This window comes from Penicillium vulpinum, assembly GCF_028829585.1.
Source record: "Penicillium vulpinum strain IBT 29486 chromosome Unknown utg000003l_segment0_segment0, whole genome shotgun sequence".
NCBI classification, from domain to species: Eukaryota; Fungi; Ascomycota; class Eurotiomycetes; order Eurotiales; family Aspergillaceae; genus Penicillium; species Penicillium vulpinum.
Window position 1 is genome coordinate 4831269 of NW_026643243.1, and position 18352 is coordinate 4849620.

Here is an 18352-nt window from a genome sequence, read left to right on the forward strand (position 1 = left end):
GGGGATGTCTGAGGATTTCCGAAGCTTGGCAATCAGGACATATGATTGTCTTGGTGTTTTCTTTTTTCTCTTTCTCTTCTTTTTGGTTTTTCTAGACATCGGTGTTTATTTGCCATGTTTGATTCTCATTCTCATTCTCTTGGTCTTTCGACTTACCCTTCGAGGTGCTCTACTGTCCATCTCATTACTTGTGAAAGTGTCAGGCATTATGATGCTTTTTTTTTATGATATTCCCATGCTCATTTCATGCCCATCTGCTTTTCTTCTTCCCTTACTTTTCTTCTATCTATGAATACATGTATTGTCTCGTTTTGATGCTACAGCTTCAAAACTATATAACATGACATACAATAACTTGGCCCTCTCAGTCTAGTACTTATTTATTATACCAACTTCATCTTGCACCACTTGCACTCTAGTGAATCACGAAATAGTAGAATACAGATCACATTGGATATCATCTAGTCGGCAAAACAAATCTAAAACCACCAAAATTCACCATATACAAGGCGAGGGACTACTATAATGCCATCCAAATCATCAACTCCAGATTGAACCCAACCCATTTTTATGGTGTCAAAACAGTCCAAAATCCACCTCCACCCGCTCCGTTTTCTCTTTAAGCGTGAGCCTTCTTAGCCAACAAGTTCAAAGCACTACCAGCAAGGATGAATCCACACTGGTCCTTGCTGAAAGTATGATTAACAGGAATAGTAAACTCCTCTCCAGTCTTCTGCTTGGTAACACGCAGCTGGACCTCACCCTCTCCACCAGCCTGCAGAACATCATAAAGACCAATAGTATCGACCTTATCACAAGCATCGATACGGTCGTAGTCCTCACGGTTGGCAAATGTAAGCGGCACAACACCCTGCTTCTTAAGGTTGGTCTCGTGGATACGGGCAAAGCTCTTAGAAACAATAACACGGCCGCCGAGGTAGCGAGGCTGCAGGGCAGCGTGCTCGCGGGCAGAGCCCTCACCGTAGTTATCCTCCGCAACAACGAGCCACGAAATTCCGCGCTCCTTCCACGACTCTGCAAGCTCGGGGATCCCGTACTGCTTGCCGGCTTCGTCGTAGGCGACGTTCGTCTCGCCGGTTGCGGCGTTGACGGCGCCGATCAGAGTGTTCGCCGAGATGTTGGGCAGGTGGCCCTTGTACTTCAACCACGGGCCTGCAGCCGAGATCGTGTCGGTGGTGCACTGGCCCTTGACTTTGTACAGGACCTGGAGACCCGAGAGATCGCCCTTGGGGAAGGGGGCGAAGGGCTCGAGGAGAGCGAGGCGGTCAGAGGTAGGTGAGACGATGACTTCGCTGCTTGGGTCTGGGACGGCGGCTGTGGGCAGGAAGTTGGGGTTACCCTCTTCGAAACCGGCACTGGGGAGGTCGAAGCCGGTGGGGGGCTGGAACTTGAAGGTTGAGCCGTCTGGTGTGGTCAGGGAGTCGGTCATGGGGTTGAAGGTTGTGCTGCCGGAGTAGGCGAGCGCGGTGACGAGTTCCGGCGAGGCGAGGAAGTTCATTGTTTGGCGGTTGCCGTCGTTGCGGCCGGGGAAATTGCGGTTGTAGGAGGTGAAGATGGCGTTGTCTTCGCCCTTGGGGACGCCGTCAGTGCGGTTCCATTGGCCGATACAGGGGCCACAGGCGTTAGCGAGGACGATGCCACCGGCTTCGGAGAAGGTGTTTAGGGTCTGATCGCGGTCGAGAGTGGCGCGAATCTGTTCACTGCCGGGAGTGATGAAGAAATCGGCCTTGGGCTTGAGGCCTGCTGCAGTGGCCTGCTTGACGAGATCCTCGGCACGGGTCATGTCTTCGTATGAGGAATTAGTGCAGCTGCCGATGAGGCCAGCGCCAAAGGTCTGGGGCCACTTCTTCTCGCGGACGGTGTCGGCAAACTTGGACAGAGGGACAGAGAAGTCGGGGGTGAAGGGTCCGTTGATATGCGGCTCGAGCTCGGACAGGTTGATGGTCACCACCTGGTCATACTCGGCCTTGGTATCGGCGCTCAGCAGGCTCGAGGGGCCGGCGGCGGCAACCTCGGCAGCGGCCTCTGCGATGTGACCGCGGTGGGTCGACTGCAAGTAGGGAATCATACTAGGCGAGAAGGGGAAGATAGAGGTGGTAGCGCCAACCTCAGCACCCATGTTACAGCAGGTAGCCATACCTGTGCAACTCAGAGTCTCGACACCAGGGCCGTGATACTCAACAACATAGCCAGTGCCACCTCGGACAGTCAGCTTACCAGCCAGGGACAGGATGATATCCTTAGGCGAAGCCCATCCGCTGAGCTTGCCCTCGAGGCGAACGCCGAGAATCTTAGGAGCCTTCAGCTCCCAGGGGGCGTCGACGAGCGCATCGACAGCATCGGCACCACCGACACCGATAGCAATAGCACCAAGACCACCTCCGTTAGGAGTGTGGCTGTCAGTACCGAGCATCATCAATCCGGGGGCGGCGTAGTTCTCCAGCACGCTCTGGTGGATGATACCGGCACCGGGGGGCCAGAACTCAATACCGTAGCGCTTGGCAGCACTCTCCAGGAAGTCGAACACCTCGCTGTTACCCTTGATCGAGGCTGGCAGATCGGTATCGGCACCGCGTTCACCGACGATCATATGGTCACAGTGGATACTAGCCGGGACAGCGGTGGAGGGAAGACCGCAGGACATGAATTGGAGCAGAGCCATCTGGGCTGAAGCATCCTGCATGGCAACGCGGTCAGGCTTCAGCTTCAAGTTGGCCTTGCCTCGAACATCGCGGCCGTTGTTAGTTCCGGTGAGCAATGACTCCTCGGCATTGTCCAGATGGGCGTAGAGGATCTTCTCGGCAAGGGTGAGGGCGCGGTCGGAGCCGAGGACTCGGCGGACCTGCTCGAGATTGCGGACGAGCTTGGGATATGGGGGCATGCGGGAGGAGGAGGCCTCGGTGGCTAGGCCACGGGCGAAGAGCCGTTGCGAGGAGAGCCGTGTGGCCATCTATAAGGTGTTAGTTTGTCCAATTGGGTTATCTTCAATGCTTACTTACCCCACGAGAGGCAGAAACCCTCTGCCAAACAAGCTGGCTCACCATCTTCACTAATGTCAAGTTTGGAGGATAAACTGGGGGAGGAGAGGATGTTCCCGTTTTTTTTCCCTCCGTTGTTATTTGTCTTCGCTCTGATTGGACGGCAATTGCGCCGATTTCGGAACCCAGGTCTCTATTATGTGGGGAAATAGGCTTTATATACTACAGATAACTTCTCACCACAATTTTTATATTTTATGCGCTACTATGTAAGTCTCTATTTATCGGCTACGTTGAAGCGAAGGTCAGTTCAGCTGGCGTCTATAGAATTCGTAACATGCACAAGGAATTCCTAGGAATCGGCGCTGATGGGTTCTTTGCCTCAAACGTGCAGCAATATTCCATGATTCCATGCTAACTTTGCCAGAACCTGACAAGTCAAATGTCGTCGAGGATTGGAGTATCCCAGTCCGCGGGAGAAGATCTGTTAACACCTTTAGGCCGTAAAGAATAGTAAAGGATACAGCGTCCTATGATGTATGCATGCCATCAGCGTACTTGCATAGGTATTGTCTCTTTAAAATGTAAAAGAACGGTAGTTAGATATCTTGTGGCCGACATCTATTTGGGGCTAAAGGCTGATTTTCGACATACGACGGACCGAATACGCATTTTCTAATCCAAAACTTCGTCTCCATCATGCCCACCCTTCCTCTGGTTTTGGTATTATTCATTTCTCTACTACTTACGATGGGTACCAAGTTCAACATTTTTCGACATTTCAAGTCTATCAAAGACACAGTCGAGAGCAAAGTCATCGAGAGGGCCGAGAGTACCACGGCCGAGAACAATATGGCTGAGAGCACTGTCACTAAGAACACAGTCACCGAGACTCAGACAAGCGAGATGCAAACCTCCGAGAAACTCTCAACTTACGAAGAAACCGAAAGGTCTTGTAAGGGAAAAAATGATGGGTAAATGAAAAAAACGAAATACAAAAAGCCCGGAAGCGTGAAGACCTTTTGTCCACCTGCTTTCAACCAAATTGAATTGTTTGATTGCCGCTGTCTATCAAGTTTAATGGCAACTCCTTAATCAAGCAATTGCATCAGGTAAGCCTGATCTGAACCCATGGGCGCTTTATTTTGTTATATGATTTGCAATGCCCATCTAGATGTCTACAGAGAGGCTTCCTTTAACAGAAGTAAATGTAAAACATCTTTTTTTTTTTCCCTTAAGCGCAAATGTACTTCACCTGACTTACTTTAAACGAAAGATCAAGAGGAAAGCTACTACTTTGTTCTTATTCATCACGCTTCGGATTGAAGAGTTTGAGATTAGAATAGGAATATAATAGGTAGAATATAGATAGTCCGATATGGCTTGATATACGGAACGTCCACGGGTATCATTGAGCATATGCCAACTTATCACAAATGAGTCAGCCCAACAGTCAGAAGTACAGATGTACTCCAGGAGCTGCAACCCAAAGCGGTTGTCTTGACCGTCAGCCGTTGAAATTATTGACTTTTTTTGGCCGACAACCTTTTCAGATATGAAACTTTACAACATGATGAAGTATTGGAATCTGAACTCCTTCCTTGGCTTTGGCTTTGTTCGATTCTCAAATCTATATCAAGAAGAGAACCTGGCTATCGACTCTCAGCTGAGCAAAATGCAGTCGGAAAACCCCCCAAGTTATGAAGAGACCACGCAAAGCTCCAAGGCCATCGAAAAAATATTCATCAGTCAACTTGAAAAGGCACCGGATTACAAGGGCTTGCTACATGTCCTCTTGTCAGATAATGGATTAAGCCCCGACTACAAATGCAAAGCTATGGAAAAGGCAGATAAAATCCGAGCCATCGACCACGAGAAAAATACTATATTACTTGAAGATGCACTTTGGCTTCAGGGCTCTCATAAGCTTGCTCAGTCAGTGTCCTATTATTATAACATCGCACACGGCTCAAGTGACAAAAACTGGTGTAAAGCACTGATTGAAGCTGATATTGAAGTACGATGGATTGTCCAACGGATGATCTGGATTCATCAATTTGAACACATACGAAAGACAGCAAGCCTCAACATGCTAGGCTTGAAGTACTGGAGAGCCCATAGAAAGTTATGGATCGCAGGAGACACCATTAGGAGTAGATCGGCAATACGAGGACTCGCAAGGCAAAGAACATATATCGACTGGTATCTTTCTGCAGAATTACGCGAAGATTGCGCGAGGCGAGGAGGTTGCTGTGGGCGGACCTGCGGATGTTGCGAAAGACCACGAACGATCTCTGGGCTTAACATGGAAGGGATGCATAACCGAGGCCACTGTACTTCAGCATGCTCCTGTTGTTTGAACGCCCACGAGCTCGATGGCAATTATCTTGGAGATGAGATCACAGATCTGCAAGATCTTTACTTTGATACTCCAGTCGGTCGATGGTCGGACTCTCATACTTTACGTCTACTGAAGGGTTATGTTTTTTATTTGAAATAAATACAGAGAGCATTGAGGACTGGGGGTGTTTGTTTTTTTTTGCTTGGTGGCATAAATTGCTTCATTTTGATGTGGGAGACTTTGGATTTATTAGCTTTGTCAGGACACAAACGATTTATTCCCTAAACATGTTCACTTTGTAGATTCTAGATGGTTCTTTGTCCATATATGTCTATGGAGAGAACTAAACTCAAAATTCAACTGGCCGACAATAATTTAGGCTTGGCTTGTTCTATTACGATGTGATATTTCAAGGTTCTAGCTTGTTTACTGCAATCTGACCATTCAATTTTCTCCTATGGGCAACAAAAACACTAATATAATATGACACTAATATAATATGAAGCTTCTCAAGTCTGCAAAGTCCGACAATACCAGAGCCGAGTTTCCGCCACGCAAAATGTCATATCTACAAGCACCACCAACATACGAAGAGAGTACGCAGAATGCGATGAAGAGGTTCACAAATGAAGTACTAAACGTCAAGGTCCCTGCGGAACTGCTAGAGCCATTATTGTCAGACAAGTTGAGCATCGATGAAAAACAAAAGCTCATCGAGCAGGCTCCAGATATAGTCTTTACGGGTGATGGAGGCATTGGAATAACAACTCCGGACCTTGAAGATCGGCTTGAAAATGCAAACTATGACGAGCTTGCTCAAATGGTAGCCTACCGTTACCATTTGCTCACTGCAGCATCGAACCGAGACTGGTGCAAAGAACTCATTGAGCTGGATATCACCTTACGATGGATTCTCCAACGCAGAATATGGTTTGAGCAAAAGAAAAACCACATACCACCCTCGGATTTACATCAGCTCGAGGCCAATGAAAAGCAAATCAAATCCCTCAACTCAAGATACTGGGATACTCACAGGGAACAATGGATCAAGTCAGACAATATATGCAGCAAGACAGCGAGACGAGCAATAAGAAGGCAGAAAAAACATGCGGATTGGTATCTCTCGGCTGTACTCCGTGAAGACTGCGCAAAACGGGGAGGCTGCTGTGGACGCAAATGTGGATGTCGCGAAAGGTCACGAATAACTGGTGGCAATATAGATGGGGTTCGTGATCAAGACCACTGTACCACAGCATGCGGTTGTTGCCTTGAGGTTCATGGGATCGACGGTGAAGACCTGGAAATGAAAGACGTGGATGAGATTCACTTCACAACAACCGACGACCACCACACTCTGCGACTGCTCAAGGGATATATCTTCTATTTGAACGGTATGGAATGCAAGTCAACCCAGACCAGGAGTTTTGCTTATACTGAACATATTGCTCGGTCAAGTTGAGCCATGCCCACGGGTGCTAAATGGAATAATCTAGCTAATCGGCTTTTCAAGCAACCTGGCGACTTGATGCTTGATGTGTGAGGTTTTCTGGGTATTCATTGCTTTGTCTTCGCTCGCAAAGATTGGAAGTGTACCTAGAATAGCACACCCGTCCAGTATTGAATATATGTGTCTTCTTTGTGTTTCCTTGGTTCAAAGCATCTGAAACAACCTTAGAGGGAAGGAACACCGATTTCCTAAAATCATTTATGAACGGGGAAATTCCATTAAACTTGAAGCACTAAAACCACCAGAGCACACCTAAGTGCCCCTGTTCCCAAGACAAATGCCAATGCCATAACTGTACCATCTCAAACGCCTATCGTCACGTAAAAAAAAAGAAGAGAAAAAAGGTAAGACTCTGATCATACAATCAAAGACCAGTGTATGCCAAAGACATTCCATGGCCAATTATTCATCAACATCGGTGGAAATAAAACACATAGGTAAAGAAAGAAAAAAAAAAAAAAAGGCATTGGTCTATAAAGCCTCTTGATTTAAGACTCTTCATCGTCGTCAACCACTGCGGCTCGGAGTTCCCAAACCAAATCGTAACATTCGGCTAGCAGGTTGTTGACACTGCCTTGGCCCTCCGGGATATCTGGACCCACGTAGAATTTGCCATCCACTCGCATGTTGTCAATTGAGTTGAGCTGCTTCGGTCAGTTTTTGTACGCAAGCAGTGTGGATGGTCACAAACCTTCATGCTGTATGGGTAAAGTTCGCGCGAATTTGCAACGCCTCCAGACTCCTTGACCTCAATCAAGCACCGGCGGAGAGTCTGAAGTTGGTTATAGACTGGGAGTAGAGCTTCAGATACAGGTTCCGATGAAATCAAAAGCGCATAGATGTATGCATAGCTGCGACGAATGAGGTATAGGAGCGTCTGAGCGCATATTAGCCAGATCCATTAAACAATACCTGAAAAGAAATTCTTACCCGCTGCGCATGAAGGTCTGCTGGTTGGCCCTCGGCGTCGACAAAATTTCCATTAATCCGTGCCTCATCAATTCGGTCGAGTTTTCGCTGGTATCCGAAGAGATCGGTCTCGCGCAACGACCAAGCTTGTGTTACAGACAAACGATCCAGTTGGTTGCGGATGTCCAACAATCGTTCGTATTGATCTCGGAACCGCTCATCAATTTTGCCCTCTCTGTATCTGGATCAGTTGATGTCCGATCATCCCGTTGGCAGCCTAGAACATACCGCTCGAGCACCATTTCAGTCCACCGCCAGCACCTGTGCATTAAAGACTTGAGTTCGTCCTGCCCTGCAGGAACATTTCCCTCGTCATCCACAAAGTTGCCGTCTTTTGTTGTTTTTTCAATTTTCTTGAGCTGTTCTCGAAGAGCGTTGACTTCCGAGGCCGAGAACTAACAGATTAACCATCGGTTAGTGCTAATCAGATAAATCAACCAATTATTCGATGTCATACTTTTGATCGAGTGTTAACAGCTGATGTTGACCGCAAAATTGAAACCAGTGTCTCGTGTGTATGTGCCAAGGGAGGAGCTAGTGCGGCAAGACCCTTCTGCAACCTCGCCAGTGACTGTTCACATTGTTCTAGACGGGTTTCCAAGAATGTGAGAAGAGCCGGTGAGTATGTGTTTCGACCACGCTCTAGGGTCTCCCGTGTAGTCTCTAGTGTCTTGGTGATCGAGTTCAAATCCTTCGAGCTATAAAATCCAGCCTCTTCCAGGTGGTCGAGCAAGCGCTGCAAAAATGTCAGTTTCCAGAGCACCAATCTAGCAAGAACAGCTGGAAGAAGTCATCATAGGACTAGATACCTGAATAGTAGTCGCCAAGGAGTATCTGGCAAAATGTCAGTCACGGTCATAGGATGGCGGGGTAAGGGCATTGTCACTCACACTGCGGGAGCTTCGTTGTTCCTCCCAACTGTCAAAAACAGCAGAGAAATCAACTGGAAGCAATCATCCAAGACATAATCCACTATCATCGAGTGTCAGTCCCCTCCAAGTCGAGCGTGCGATCTACTGAACTCACGGCGATTGTGAACCAAGCGGCGATCTTGCTCTTTACGGACCAAATTGAGCTTCTCAACTTCTGCGATCACTTCCTCATAAAGTGGTAGGACATCACGGGACTTTATGTATGAGGATTTGTCCTGTTTGATTAGGAGCAGTGCATCGCGGGTTCGAAGAAGGCTTTCAAGGATGGGCTGCTCCCGCGGATCCAGCGGGACCGAGATGGCGGGGGACTCCATGGTTGGAGAATGCAATAAGTAGGCACTTTAGAAAAAGCAAAGTCGAGAACGGATTGGATAGAAGGTATAGGTTCCTTTAGTGGTGAAGATAAGAAAAACCGATCGTACGTTTGAAGCCCACTGAGATGTGATGGCAATTAATAAATGGATCAATTGATAGGGAGATCATGCAGATACGACTAGACTGCACGGCCCCGCGCAGGTGGGCGGTTTAATGGGGGATTATGTCATCTATGTAATTATGTCATCTAGTTGATATCCGGTTACGGCTTAGCGCAAAGTCACGAGGAGGGGAAGAGTCTAAACCCGATTAGTCCGAGCCCTAAGCGAGGGCTTTTTCCCACACACGGCGCGTTTGCCCTGTTCGGGTGTCTATCATTGGCGTTCTCCTCTCTTCTTCTTTCCCATCCCCAACTCTCTTCAAGACACCCAGTCCGGTCAACACCACCCGTCGACATGTCTACCGCCGAGCTCGCCTGCTCTTACGCCGCCCTCATCCTGGCCGATGACGGTATTGAGGTCTCCGTACGTATCCAAAATTCCTTGATGTTGGTGGAATAGTGGAGGCTTGAAGATCGCACTTGAAGCTTTATTTTATGTGTGAATTTGAGCTTTGGGAAAAACACAACAAAGCTGCTGCAAAGCCACTGATATCAAGCAACTTTTACACGAAACCTGTGACTGACCTTCAATCTTCATTCAGGCCGACAAGATCCAGACCCTCATCACTGCCGCTAAGGTCCAGGAGGTTGAGCCCATCTGGGCCTCCATCTTCGCCCGGGTAAATACCTGACCCCATTCCACAACATGCGCCAATATCGAAACAACAGAACATGGCCGCGCGCGACAATTTAAGAATCCGATAACTAATTCGATTTTCAACACAGGCCCTCGAGGGTAAGGACATCAAGGATCTCCTGACCAACGTCGGTTCCGCTGGCCCCGCTGCCGCTGCCCCCGCTGGTGGTGCCGCTTCCGCTGCTGCCCCCGCTGAGGAGAAGGCTGAGGAGAAGGAGGAGGGTAAGTTTTGATATACACCTCTGGTTTGCGAGTCACGGTACTAATCCCCACTACAGATAAGGAGGAGTCCGATGAGGACATGGGCTTCGGTCTCTTCGACTAAGCGTCTTATCTCCATATCGAATTTAAAAACTCGTTTCCTTTTTTCTCTATTCCTCAACCTCTTTTCCCGCTGCCGCATGGCGGCTCCTTCGACGATTCTCTATTGTACTCGATACTCCACGACCCCCACTACGACCTAGAACCCGGGGAAGAAAAAAAGAAAATTAGCAAAAGAATTCAAACGGACACGGACATTCAATGGAGACTGGGTGCTCGGTGTGCCTCCGCGTCATAATGTGGCCGAGGTAGACTGGATCGGATACCGCTGCGATTCCGAAACTATTGTTGCTTCCTGGATTTAGGGGAATTGAAGACGTTTGGCACACTTCTTGATTTGACCATGATCAAAGTTCTACTTTGATCTGGCGAGTAGATGTATGATTCGTTTTCTCGCCCTCCACGTGGATCAGCCAGCTTAGTTTGCTCGGTCCTCATGTTACGTCTATCATGCGACCATGAACCAACAACGAATGTCGTTTGATTCTTACATGGGGTACTTGTTCGTAGGCCATGTGACGTAGTGCTGTAGGGCTGATTGTTGTGTTGGATGTCTCTCACATTGATCTTTTTGATCTCGAGGTGGTCTTTGGTCGAGCGCACTGGGCCCTTGTGGGTATCCCTCAACAGCATGGAGTCCTCATTGACGGTACGAAGTACAACATTCATGCATAGAGTTTAGGACGATGCTACCTTGGACTTATGATTGCATCTATAGTATTAGTGATGTGATGTACACTACTACCCATTTCGCTATTGCGAGCAACACGCCCCTACTGCGCCATATGTACATTGACACTAACGACCATATATATTGGGCTCCAGTCATTTTACTATCAAAGCACGCTATGCTATTCCAAACTTTTCTGATGTCCAGCATCACCAACCAACAAACGCATGCAAATCATCTCTCGTCCAAGATTCAGCTTAAACCCGAAGTACACATTCAACGGTATATAGCCAGGTATCATTACTCTAGATAAAAGACCAAATGTCAATATTTAGGAGATGGCCGAGAGACGAGGCTCCTGAACGGCATAGATCCGGAATTGGATGAAGATGATCACATCCTCAACCATGGTGCCCAGCGATCCAATCAACCATGGAAGATTGGTGAGGAAATATTCTTTATCTGTAGAATGGCAAAGAATCTATATCCATGCCGTTAGCTTGTGTCCAGTTCAGGGTACGACTTGCAGTATTACTCACCCCTGCACCATAGGTCAAGTTTCCTAGGAGAGAGAGAATAAAGAACAAAAGCGACAATCCTGGATAAATGTCAACATCAGTCTCACATATGCATTATCGGAGGGCAGCAAATACATACCTTCGCACGACTTCTCACTGTAGTTTTTGTAGATCTGAGGCAATCTTGCTCTGCAGTCAAAAGTCAATATCAAAACTTGTGACCCCAATGAAAAAAATATACTCACCCCAGATAGCACACAGCACTGAAATACCCGAGCACTAGCCCCCCAATAGCCTCCTCAGAGCCATTGCTATTGTCCAATGGCGCCGGCGCCCACATTCCAGTTTGCCAAGCCACGGTCCAACCCGCCATACCAATGAGGAAAATCCCAGCAATACTACCAAGATTCTTAACCCATGCCTTACGGCCATAATCATTCTCCTCAACAATCTTGGCCAGGGTATCCTCGACCTCGCTCTCACGTCGACCATCAGCCTGATAGCCGCGCAGTGAGCCCGAAGACCGACGCCGCGACTGAGAAGACGGGAGGGAGTCGCTGAATCGCCGCCCCAGCAACGGGGTAGTCGGATCCGGGGTCTCTGTAGACGAGCGTCGGCGGTGGAAAGGCTCGCGGCGTGAGTTGCGCACTTTATAGTACACACACTGTGTGATCAGCACGCCGTCTGCGATGCAGAAGTATACCGCGATCGCAATTATCACGGGCACGAGGCCGGATAGTAGGCCGCCGGCGAGGTTTGCGATATCGCCGATGAGCCAGACAGAGATGAAGAGGAGAGAAATGGCTTCTGAGTTACCATTGCGATAGTTCTCAATTAGTTGAGGTACCTAACTGTGTTAGCTACGGATCCGTTTTTTTGTGTTTCAAGGTGTAAGTCTGGTTTATTGCGCGTCAGACATACCAAGAGGAAAAACCAACATGTCATAGAGACTGATCCCAAGAGGCCAGAGGCAGCCTCACGGGCTGTTAGAGGTATAGGGCCTTGGTCCATGCTTTCGATGTTCTCCAACGAATGTGTGTTTGAGTGAAAGAAAATTGCGCGGGAGATAAGGCTATGACACAATCTACTCGGGGCTGGGCAGTCCCGCTATGTCCAAGCTTTCAAGGGTCCAAAAGCATGTAGGGAAAAACTTGGAAAGATGGTATGTTAATATGCTATAGAATTGAAAATGTCTATATTGGACTGTACGGATACTTTCCAGGTTTAAATCACAAATATGTTTATTGACTATCTGTCAGTGCGGGATGATATGCATCAGCCAAGCATTAGAGGATTTTCACAGCCAATGATACACTTCATGATAGTCATGCAGTTTAAAGTGCAATATGTGCTACATATGTACATGTCTACATCTGTACTCTGTACTGCTATGATCAAGATATGTGAATATCTTATAGGATATAATTTTCTTTAAAATTCCCCGAATGTTGTACAAAATATATACTTTGATTGTATAAATCTTTACCGAGACAACGATCTATATGTGCTAGAAAATTTAGAAAAGCCTAGATGGAAAATTGAAGAATTCTCTTTTTGGCTATAAGATATATGTCGAGTCTACTAAAAAAAAATACCTAACTCTACGTGCAGGCTTTTTAGTCCACTGGAATTCCCAAGATAACCCAAGACTGTGCTATATATAACTGTTGCCACAATCTCAAGATTATTGTACATAGAATTTGTACATGGAACCATTCAATTATTTTCTATTGTACTCAGAATAATACAGAGTTCATGCTAATCATGAAACTGAATCATTCCCCTCGCATAATCGCGAGTTCGTCTTCGAGCATGCTGACTGCAAAATCTCCAAGAGAGTCCGTGATAGTGCCGTCCAACAATCGTTGGCGGGCTGTATCTGAGATTGCCGCCATGGCCTCTAGATAGTTGGTCAAAGGTGCATAATCCACAACCACTTCGCTCCAATTGCCTCTATCGACTCCATATTGCGAAAGGAAAATACGAAGAGTTTGCAATCCCTCTCGCGTGAGCCACCCTTCAAGGGCTGCCGGATCTCTGAGTGGTGGGCGAGACTGTGGGATATCGAAATGCTCTGTGTCTTCGGGCTCATTCTCAAAACCAAATGGCTCCTCGTCATCCGATGGGACATTGGGAGGGCGGGCGTCGTGGTTGATCTGGCCAAGGAGATCCTGTAGCCAATTTCCACCACCTCCAGCAGGGGCTGCATAGATGGGAGTAGGGTCGGATTGTTGCTTGTAGGCTTCGGATTCATAGGGGGGAAGAGGGTCGGAGGAGGACAACCGACCAGCCACAAAGTGGTTTGGAAGATGGGTTGTTACTTGAGCTATATCGGACAAAACCACATGACGAGCGATGTCCAAAGTGATCTCTGGTGCATCATTAGGCTCCTCGCCAGAGATAGAATCTGCGACTTCCATAATGAGAGAAATAGCCTCGGGAGTATTCCAAAGATCCTTTGCACGGGAGATATAGAGTTCGGTAAACAGCTCATGAGCACCTGCAGGAGGCATCTTGCCCCATATTTGCTTGGGAACGTGCTGCACATCAAGTTCCTGTGCTAGCCTGCTGAATATCCACGGGTAGCGGGACATGGCGAGCTGCAGCTGTCGACGACATTCTTGAGGTTTGTTCAGGCGGAGGTATGCCATTACCAGCGAGCATTGAATGTTGGGGAGATTGGCCCAGTCACGACTAAAGCGTGTCTGGGTGCACAGCTGCACGAATTGTGCATACTCTCTACCTCGGAGCGCGAGGTGGTCGATGAGCAGTCTCATGCAGTAAGGATCGCTGTCATCCAGACTGAGCAAGAGCTTGGCCCATTCATAAGCGGTTCTCCATGTGCCCTTCATTGCTAGGTTGGTGATGTACCTCCACCCAACAAGCCAGAGCTCTCGGTTCTCCGCATGTATGAAATCAAGTCTGGCCTCGCCTTCCTTAAGGCGATTGGCAAACGAAGAGTGTACTGAGCGTCCGATATTGAATAAGGCTCTTTCCATTAGATCGGCAGATACGGCATGATCACCTTGATGTTTGGCGATCTCTGACACTTGGAGAAGCGTAGAAATATGGTAAGGGTTGTATTGGAGGTGCCCGATGAGTCTCTGTGGGTCCATAGATTCAACACAGAGCTCGAACTGCCGTTGTACATCTTGGTAGGCGGTGTTGTGCACTAAGCGGTACAGAGTCTGCCCAGAAGGAAGCTTCTCCACCGTCTCCATGCCTAGCCCTCCACTTGGAGCACGAGGCCACTCATCCTTGCCTTGCATAAGGATATTGCGTCGCAATGTAACTCCAGCCAGACTTTGACCTCGGCTAGCTGGACTATATCTTCCCGTCAAGGCCTGAGCAAGGTCAATCATTTGTCGATTGCGATCTCGACGGCGGCCTGTTCCATTATCTGCTGGTTGATCAAAGTTTTCCAGAACAACATTTCCAAACAACTTGCGCATTTCGTTCGTTGCATTGAGAAATTTGGGCTCGATGCCGAGCAATTCGCTCGTTGTCTTTGGAAAAGAGGCCTCGGGAGTGTGTTTGGTAGATAGACTTGTGCCAACTGACGGGTGCCCACCTGTTGATAGCTCTTTCAACGCTCGATCAATTTCATCCAGATCTGCTTCATTGGATTTTAAAGGCGGGGTATTGGCGGGATCGAAGGTTTTAGCTGCCTTCTTCTTCTTCTTCTTTTTCTTGTTGCTCTTTTTGGGCTTTGTAGGGGTTGATTCAGGCTCTGGTGTCTGCACGCGAGGTTCCTCCTCTACTTCCTCTTCGTCTTCCTCCTCATCTTCGTTTTCAACGTTCAACAAATCGAAGGCATTGAATTTCGGTTTCGCGGGGCGTGGGGATTCGTCTTCGCTTGACTCATATTGCTTGTCGGATTCTCGCTGCTGTTCTTGTTCACGCAGCTTTTGCAGCTTTCGGATTGCTCGTGATGACATCCTCCGCACTGAGGCAAAAGCCTTTGAACGTATGGAATAAAAGCTGTCTGCGAAAGTGGAAACAAAAAAAGAACGCACTGAAACAAAACCGCGGGGAATGACGACAGAGACCAATCCGGACTAGCGTTATTTTGGATAACATTAGCACGTGACTTCCATCTCGAAGAGGCTCAGCTCCTGGACAAGCTTGAAACCTCATCTACATACTTTCTCATAGCTGTTATCTGCCTTGCAAAAAGTACATAAGATTATCAGCTATCATATTTACTGCTGGACCGATGCGTCGGGCGACTGTTCAGGCCTGCCGTACTGCTCGGCGTGTACCAGTATGGAACATTGCCGCTAAACGGCCGTGCTCTTTGACCTTCAACCAGCTGCGAGGTATTCGGCCATATTCTGGTGGCAGACGCTCATCCAACACTCCAGTAGCTCCTCAATCATCGATGCATCGCCGCAAACTCTCCCTCGCTGTTATCTCGACCGTTGTAGCCTCTGGGGCATGGTATGCTTATCAGGGTGACACCGTTAAATCGGCAGCAACCCAGATCCGAGGCTTTGCATCGAGTGCTCTCAACTCCGCCTACGCAGAAGGACCCTCAGAGTCCACGCGACGTGCATTGTTGGTCAGCGGCGATCAATTCTACACCGCGACGCTCTCCGGAGACCAGCCTCTTGCCAAGCATACAGACGATTCAGATCGCCAAGTCCTAGAGATGTTGACCCCCGAGCAAGCGACCCAGAAGCTTCGCAAGAACGAAGAGTCATACCTGGTCAATCGCGGTAAGGGTGTTGTTCGTTATGATGTGGTTCAGGTTCCCAGCAATTCCCCAATTGAGGACGACCATGCGGAGAAGATAGTGGAGATTCCAGCATCCGTGGCTGCTGTCAGCAATGGTGAGCCAAGCAGTGATTGGATGTTCTGGGGTGTTTTTGACGGCCACTCGTACGTTTTATCAAGGGTGAATACTTATCATGCGAATACTAACTACAAATTAGGGGCTGGACCACATCCGCCAAATTGCGCAATGTTTTGATATCATATGTGGCCCGTGAACTGAACACAACCTACAAAGCTGCCTCTGCTGATCCATCTCTTCTCGTGCCAACATCCGAGGCTATTGATGCCGCCATCAAGAAGGGCTTCGTCCGACTCGACAATGACATCGTACATGAGAGTTTCAAAGAAGTCATGAAGTCTAAATCACGACGGGTTGCCGCCGAGCTCCTTGCTCCTGCTCTCTCAGGATCATGTGCTCTTCTCAGCTTCTATGACTCCCAGTCCAAGGACCTTAAGGTTGCTGTTACCGGAGACTCTCGTGCGGTTCTGGGTCGTCGCGGGCCTAGCGGGAAATGGACCGCTACTGCTCTTTCCGAGGACCAGACTGGTGGCACCCCATCTGAAATGAAACGTTTGCGTGAGGAGCACCCCGGCGAGCCATATGTCACCAAGAATGGCCGAATCCTCGGCCAGCTTGAACCCAGTCGTGCTTTCGGTGATGCTTTCTACAAGTGGAGCCGGGACGTTCAAGATACGATAAAGGCGAAGTTCTTTGGACGCACTCCTCATCCTATGCTGAAGACACCCCCATATGTCACCGCTGAGCCTATCATTACCACCACAAAGATTGATCCCTCCAAGGGCGACTTTGTCGTCATGGCGACCGATGGTCTGTGGGAGATGCTAAGCAACGAAGAAGTCGTCGGCCTGGTTGGTCAGTGGGTTGAGCAACAGCAATCTGCCGCCGCAAGCACTGGTAGCAAAGCTTGGCTACAGAGCTGGTTCAAGTTCGATAGTCAGAAGACACTGCCAGTGGAAACCGCAACCGACGGATCGGCTGAAGGCCAACGGCGTCCCATCCGCCAGCAGCAATATGATATCTCTGGCGCGGCTACTCGATTCACTGTTGAGGATAAGAACGCAGCAACGCATCTTGTGCGGAACGCAATGGGCGGAAAGGACAAGGATATGGTGTGTGCGTTGTTGACGCTACCCAGTCCCTACTCTCGCCGATACCGGTATGAATATCCTTTTTATTTCACAAATTTATCTTGGAGGGTTTGCTAATCTTTCTTAGTGACGATGTTACTGTTGAGGTCATCTTCTTTGGTCAAGGCCCTGATTCACGCACTGTGGAAGTCAACCAGGAAGCGAGTGCCTCAGAACAGCCTGTCAAGTCGAAGCTTTAGGTATAAGTTTTGAGTTTTGTCTTATTTTTATTTCGTGACATTCCCAAAGCATTTTGAAGGGTGGCGGGCTTTTTTTTGATACATTTTGCAGTCTACTTTCTCCAGCGGGTTGTTGCTACTGGATTTATCGCAAAGCCGTGACAAGATAACAGGGAATAGTTTCTCTAATCTGACAAATTATTTGCAATGTCCCTACCCAGGTGGTCATAGAAAACTGGTCTGTCCCTTTGCCGCCTCCGTATACAGGGTTGTTTACTCTGTACCGCTATTCTTGCGTCAATCATTTATTTAAAGGCAAATAAGGTTATTGGTTATATTAGTACATGAAACTATCTACATTGGTATGTACATATGTAGTTGATCGATACCTAAAGTACTAAACTCAGTAAGCTAGGTGAACTTATAGAAGGGATAGTAGCTCACTTTTAGTCAATTCTAGCACTGCGCACCATATCATGGCTTTAGTTCTAGGAACTGGGAAAGGAACCCAGAATTTGGATTGAATTTGTCGTCTGATTTGCATAGTAAGTAGTGTGTTTCGGATATATCACTCCGTAAACAAGGGTGTTCCGTAAGTAGCTCAGGCCGAGTAATCTCGGGGCTGGAGGATGGCCCGCGCGCGTATTTGAATCAAGTCCTGGAGATGTTAACAGCAAATGTTTCAGCATTGTAGAGTTTCTTTATTCGTGACTATACATACACAACCATAGGCTGAAAATATCCATCAAATGATCTGATTATAAAACAAGTGCAATCTTTTATTTCTTCAAAGAAAACGATAAGAGAATAACATTGCATGATTGACCAAGTTTGTGGCTCAAATACCACGCTATCTTTCCAAAGTGAGTTCAAACTACC

The 18352-nt window shown here is 48.0% G+C and overlaps 8 protein-coding genes across 8 annotated transcripts; 4 read left to right on the forward strand and 4 right to left on the reverse strand.

The window, feature by feature from the left end:
* Positions 1 to 619: 619 nt before the first annotated feature.
* N7479_006872 (aconitate hydratase ACO2) lies at positions 620 to 3065 on the reverse strand (the record flags this gene model as incomplete). Its single annotated transcript, XM_057254566.1, has 2 exons — positions 620 to 2971; positions 3021 to 3065. 2 exons carry the CDS (start codon positions 3063 to 3065, stop codon positions 620 to 622), a joined length of 2397 nt encoding a protein of 798 aa, XP_057108428.1.
* A 633-nt stretch (positions 3066 to 3698) lies between these two features.
* Positions 3699 to 5359, forward strand: N7479_006873 (uncharacterized protein; the record flags this gene model as incomplete). The annotated part of the gene is made up of 3 exons (XM_057254567.1): positions 3699 to 3954; positions 4553 to 5016; positions 5138 to 5359. 3 exons carry the CDS (start codon positions 3699 to 3701, stop codon positions 5357 to 5359), a joined length of 942 nt encoding a protein of 313 aa, XP_057108429.1.
* Positions 5360 to 5839: 480 nt separating this feature from the next.
* On the forward strand, positions 5840 to 6799 carry N7479_006874 (uncharacterized protein; the record flags this gene model as incomplete). The annotated part of the gene is made up of 1 exon (XM_057254568.1): positions 5840 to 6799. The coding sequence occupies one exon, from the start codon at positions 5840 to 5842 to the stop codon at positions 6797 to 6799; it is 960 nt and encodes a 319-aa protein (XP_057108430.1).
* A 536-nt stretch (positions 6800 to 7335) lies between these two features.
* Positions 7336 to 9062, reverse strand: N7479_006875 (uncharacterized protein; the record flags this gene model as incomplete). Its single annotated transcript, XM_057254569.1, has 8 exons — positions 7336 to 7491; positions 7539 to 7724; positions 7778 to 7991; positions 8045 to 8211; positions 8274 to 8552; positions 8626 to 8650; positions 8707 to 8788; positions 8843 to 9062. 8 exons carry the CDS (start codon positions 9060 to 9062, stop codon positions 7336 to 7338), a joined length of 1329 nt encoding a protein of 442 aa, XP_057108431.1.
* Positions 9063 to 9518: 456 nt separating this feature from the next.
* rpp1 (ribosomal protein P1) lies at positions 9519 to 10185 on the forward strand (the record flags this gene model as incomplete). Its single annotated transcript, XM_057254570.1, has 4 exons — positions 9519 to 9587; positions 9766 to 9843; positions 9950 to 10082; positions 10139 to 10185. The coding sequence occupies 4 exons, from the start codon at positions 9519 to 9521 to the stop codon at positions 10183 to 10185; spliced, it is 327 nt and encodes a 108-aa protein (XP_057108432.1).
* A 997-nt stretch (positions 10186 to 11182) lies between these two features.
* Positions 11183 to 12392, reverse strand: N7479_006877 (PQ-loop repeat-containing protein; the record flags this gene model as incomplete). The annotated part of the gene is made up of 5 exons (XM_057254571.1): positions 11183 to 11332; positions 11391 to 11449; positions 11509 to 11558; positions 11615 to 12216; positions 12291 to 12392. Coding segments are annotated over 5 exons (963 nt in total), but the record flags the coding sequence as incomplete, so codon positions are not given.
* Positions 12393 to 13144: 752 nt separating this feature from the next.
* N7479_006878 (transcriptional repressor TCF25 family protein) lies at positions 13145 to 15307 on the reverse strand (the record flags this gene model as incomplete). The annotated part of the gene is made up of 1 exon (XM_057254572.1): positions 13145 to 15307. One exon carries the CDS (start codon positions 15305 to 15307, stop codon positions 13145 to 13147), a length of 2163 nt encoding a protein of 720 aa, XP_057108434.1.
* A 278-nt stretch (positions 15308 to 15585) lies between these two features.
* On the forward strand, positions 15586 to 17494 carry ptcF (type 2C protein phosphatase ptcF; the record flags this gene model as incomplete). The annotated part of the gene is made up of 3 exons (XM_057254573.1): positions 15586 to 16250; positions 16304 to 17323; positions 17383 to 17494. The coding sequence occupies 3 exons, from the start codon at positions 15586 to 15588 to the stop codon at positions 17492 to 17494; spliced, it is 1797 nt and encodes a 598-aa protein (XP_057108435.1).
* Positions 17495 to 18352: the final 858 nt, after the last annotated feature.